Source organism: Aegilops tauschii, chromosome 1 (assembly GCF_002575655.3).
Source record: "Aegilops tauschii subsp. strangulata cultivar AL8/78 chromosome 1, Aet v6.0, whole genome shotgun sequence".
NCBI lineage: Eukaryota > Viridiplantae > Streptophyta > Magnoliopsida > Poales > Poaceae > Aegilops > Aegilops tauschii.
The window spans coordinates 412233709-412237547 of NC_053035.3; the positions used below are offsets into that span (position 1 = coordinate 412233709).

General features: G+C 41.6%; 1 protein-coding gene across 3 annotated transcripts; it reads left to right on the forward strand.

The window, feature by feature from the left end:
- LOC109755485 (V-type proton ATPase subunit E) lies at positions 1-2648 on the forward strand. Of its 3 annotated transcripts, none has more exons than XM_073508491.1 (6): positions 1-102; positions 212-312; positions 409-565; positions 645-841; positions 912-1020; positions 1116-1205. In XM_073508491.1, exons 1-6 carry the CDS (start codon positions 1-3, stop codon positions 1152-1154), a joined length of 705 nt encoding a protein of 234 aa, XP_073364592.1. In that variant the 3' UTR covers positions 1155-1205. The 3 variants fall into 3 exon arrangements, with proteins under 3 accessions (XP_073364592.1, XP_020169982.1, XP_045088281.1); XM_020314393.3 differs by having other exon boundaries at positions 921-1020; XM_045232346.1 differs by having other exon boundaries at positions 921-2648.
- Positions 2649-3839: the final 1191 nt, after the last annotated feature.

Here is a 3839-nt window from a genome sequence, read left to right on the forward strand (position 1 = left end):
ATGAACGATGTGGACGTCGGGAAGCAGATCCAGCAGATGGTCCGGTTCATCCAGCAGGAGGCCCAGGAGAAAGCCAGCGAGATCTCCGTCGCCGCAGAGGAGGTATGTACTGTATCTATCACCGTGTCAATCGACCGATCCTCTGCATGAATCTGTTCAACTTTAAAAGGTCGAGGATGAATCAATCTGAATATCTGATCCCTGGCTGCAGGATTTCAACATAGAGAAGCTGCAGCTGGTGGAGTCGGAGAAGCGGAAGATCAGGCAGGAGTACGAGCGCAAGCAGAAGCAGGTGGACATCCGCAGGAAGATGTGAGTGAGCAGAGCACATGTCGTCGATCGACATGCATTATCTCTCTTCATCCGACCGGCTGGACTGACTGCCATGGTGTATGAGTGCATGTGCAGCGAGTACTCGATGGAGCTGAACGCGGCGCGCATCAAGGTGCTGCAGGCGCAGGAGGACATCGTGGGCGAGATGAAGGAGAACGCGTCCAAGACGCTCGTCCGCGTCACCAAGGACACCAACGTCTACCGGAAGATCCTCAAGAGCCTCATCGTGCAGGTGAGTCAGTTAACTGTTGTTTCAGAAGAAGATACGGTGCAGAGGGACTGACCAATGAAGGGACGGACGGACGGAGCAGAGCCTGCTCCGGCTGCGGGAGTCGTCGGTGGTGCTGCGGTGCAGGGAGGCGGACCGCGTCCACGTGGAGCCAGTGCTGGAGGCGGCCAAGAAGGAGTACGCCGAGAAGCTCAAGGTGAACCTCCCCAAGATCATCATCGACGGCAAGGTCCACCTCCCGCCGCAGAGGCTCAACGACGCCGCCCACGGACCCGCCTGGTATACTCCATCCATTAACATTACAATGTCGATCAGTTGCTTGCTGGTGAGCCTTCATCTCATTGTTGAGTTTGGATAGCTCTGGCGGCGTGGTGCTGGCGTCGCAGGACGGCAAGATCGTCTGCGACAACACGCTGGACACCAGGGTGGATGTTTGCTTCAGGCAAAAGCTTCCTGAGGTACGTGATACTACATACGTGCTGCGCAGTTGTTTCCTTAATCCTCATCGTCATTCAGCGTTTGAAATGTTTCTCGTCTTGGTCTTGTGTCGCAGATCAGGAAGAAACTCTACGCTCAGCAGGTGTCACAATAATAAGTCTCTTAATTTAGTGTGCGCTGCCATTGTGTGATTTTTCTTCTTCTTGAATAAAGCACCACAACCGGCCGGTTCGTGATGTGTTTGTTGTACTCTAATGTTCCTCTATCTATATATCGTCGGCTCATCGCCAACAATATATACCTACCTGCAAATGATATATTGCTGCATCTGTAAGTTGTAACTGAGTATTTTTCTTTTTTTGGGGGTGTAACTGAGTGTATTACCTCGGTGTCACCTAGTATTGTACTGTACATAGTAGCACCAGCAAAGACCATGAAAGGTTTTCGTTCGGAAAAAAGAAACCATGAGGCAGCAAAAGAAAGAAAATAAAAAACAAAATAAAAAATTAGTAGCATTGGTATTACCCTTTCAAAAGAAAGAAAAAACAAAATAAATTTTTCTAAGGAAAAATAAATTAGGGGCATTGGTACTACCCTTTCAAAAGAAAGAAATGATACAAAACTAAAACAAAATGAGGATAATCAAGTTTTTAAGGAAGACTGGATTAGTGGCATTGATATTACCCTTAAATAGGGAAGAAATGGTATAAAAACTAAAATAAATAATAACAAAACTTGCACGCAATTTACACATAAATTGCGCTTTGTTATAATATGCAAGAATAAACATGTAATCATGGATTTCTTTGCAAAAATTGAAGTTTTCTGAAGGAAGAATGAATTAGTTACAATGGTATTTGATCGATGGTGTCTCTACTTGTCTGAATCAAAATAATGAATTAGTGGTATCGGTATTACCCTTTAAGAAGAAATAAAAGTAAAAAAATGACAAAAATTGCACGCGATTTGCATAGAAATTTCGCTTTTTTATAATATGCAAGAATAAGCACAAATGTTGAAATTTCACCCAAAAAAAAGAGTTTCCTAAGTAGGAATGAATTAGTGGTATTGGTATTGCCCTTAAAGAAGAAAGAAAATGAAATATAGATTTAAATAAAATAAAATAATGAAGTTTTCTAAGAAAGAATGAATTAGTGTCATTGGTTCTCCTTTAATAGGAAAGGAACTGAAAAATAATAAAACAAATAATAAATGTTTTTGCAAACAATTTACACAGAAGTTGCGCATTTTTGTAACATGCAGGAATAATAATATATTGTAATTGTCACAAAAAGGGAAGTTTCCAAAGAAAAATAAATTTGTGGCATTGGTATTATCATTAAAGAATAAAAGAAATAAAATAAAACTAAAAATATCAAGATACCAAAGTTTTCAAGAAAGAATGAATTAGTGGCATAGGTATTACTCTTTAAGAAAAAAGCTGAATAAAAACTAAAAAAAGTCAAAGTAGTGTAGTTTTCTATGGAAGAATAAATTACTGACATTGGTATTACCTTTTAAGAAGAAAGAAAATAAAATTGAAACTAAAATAAAATAAAAATAATGAGGTTTTCTAAGGAAGAATAAATTTGTATCATTAGTATTATCCTTTAAGAAGAAACAAAAGAAAACAACAAAATAAATAATAATAAAAATTAAGATAAGGAACTATGAAGTAGTAGCATTATTATCTCTACTCCTAATGGAGCAGTTGGTAGGATTGCGTCCAGGTTTTTTTCGTCCCACCACTTTCGTCCGGTTTTTTTTGACAGGTTGTTTTTCGTCCCCTCCCATCAGCCCACCGGTTTATTTTTTTCTCCACTATTTCCTTGTAAACAAACACTTTCCTACCGTACAAAAGTCACAGATCTAACTTTCCTAATTTACACAATCAACCAATCCATCTCATCAATGCAATTTGGTTTAGGAAACAAATAACAGATTTTAAGGAAACAAATAACTGACATTAAGAGAAAAAAAATCCAATTTACCATCCCTTGATTCCCTGATTCTTCTCCATCCCGGCAAAATCTCCCTTGTCACATTAGAAAAGCCATACGCTGCCGCTCCTCTATCGATCCAACTCGATCATTTTCCTAGGGCATGGTTGTGGGGGAACCAGATCCTCTAACATTGAGAAGGAAAGTTAGAGAAGTTACAATACCCTAACTTTCCTCCTTTCTATCCATATGATTATGGCTAAAATGACTTGAATTAATTTGCAAACTGATGATCAACTGTGTACATTTATAGTAATTACGTACAAACAGATTGATGGTGAAATAAAATTAATTTTAAATTATTTATATTTATAGTAAATACCAACAGTAAACAACCTACTAATTATCTACTAACAGTCCTTAACTTTCCTCCTTCATTTTACACTAGGAAAACACTGTAGCACCGTGACTTTCCTTCACAATGTTAGAGGATCCGGTTCCGGTTGTGGGACAACTCCGCGCCACTGCCGCCGTAGCGGAACCAGGGTCCTAGCCTCTTCCGCCCAACGTCTTGCTCCTCCGACGACCTCCCAGGCCGCCGCCACCGCCCCTCCACCCCACCTGCCCCCTCCGCTGGCTGGTGGCCAACATCGAGGGAGTCGAGTGTGGCCTGGTCGAGGACCCCTACTCGTGGGACAACGACGCCGCCGCCATCGCGGAACCCCCAGGGTAGGGCGCGGCCGCTGCCGCGGCGGGCATCAAGGAGTGCCCCAAGGGCGTGCAATGGAGCGAGGGGGAGCATAGGTACAACCCTCCATTGTTTTCTGTATCCCGTTTGCTTCACTTGTCCTAAATCTAGTTGTTTAAAATCGAATTCTTTTCGTTTTCTCTTTTCTGTA

What these genes read in the sequence shown, in the direction of transcription:
- LOC109755485 (XM_045232346.1), top strand. Translation starts at nt 1, where the DNA reads ATGAACGATGTGGACGTCGGGAAGCAGATCCAGCAGATGGTCCGGTTC. An exon ending in TCTCCGTCGCCGCAGAGGAG is followed by an intron (nt 103 to 211) that starts GTATGTACTGTA and finishes CCCTGGCTGCAG; the next exon opens with GATTTCAACATAGAGAAGCT. An exon ending in TCAAGAGCCTCATCGTGCAG is followed by an intron (nt 566 to 644) that starts GTGAGTCAGTTA and finishes CGGACGGAGCAG; the next exon opens with AGCCTGCTCCGGCTGCGGGA.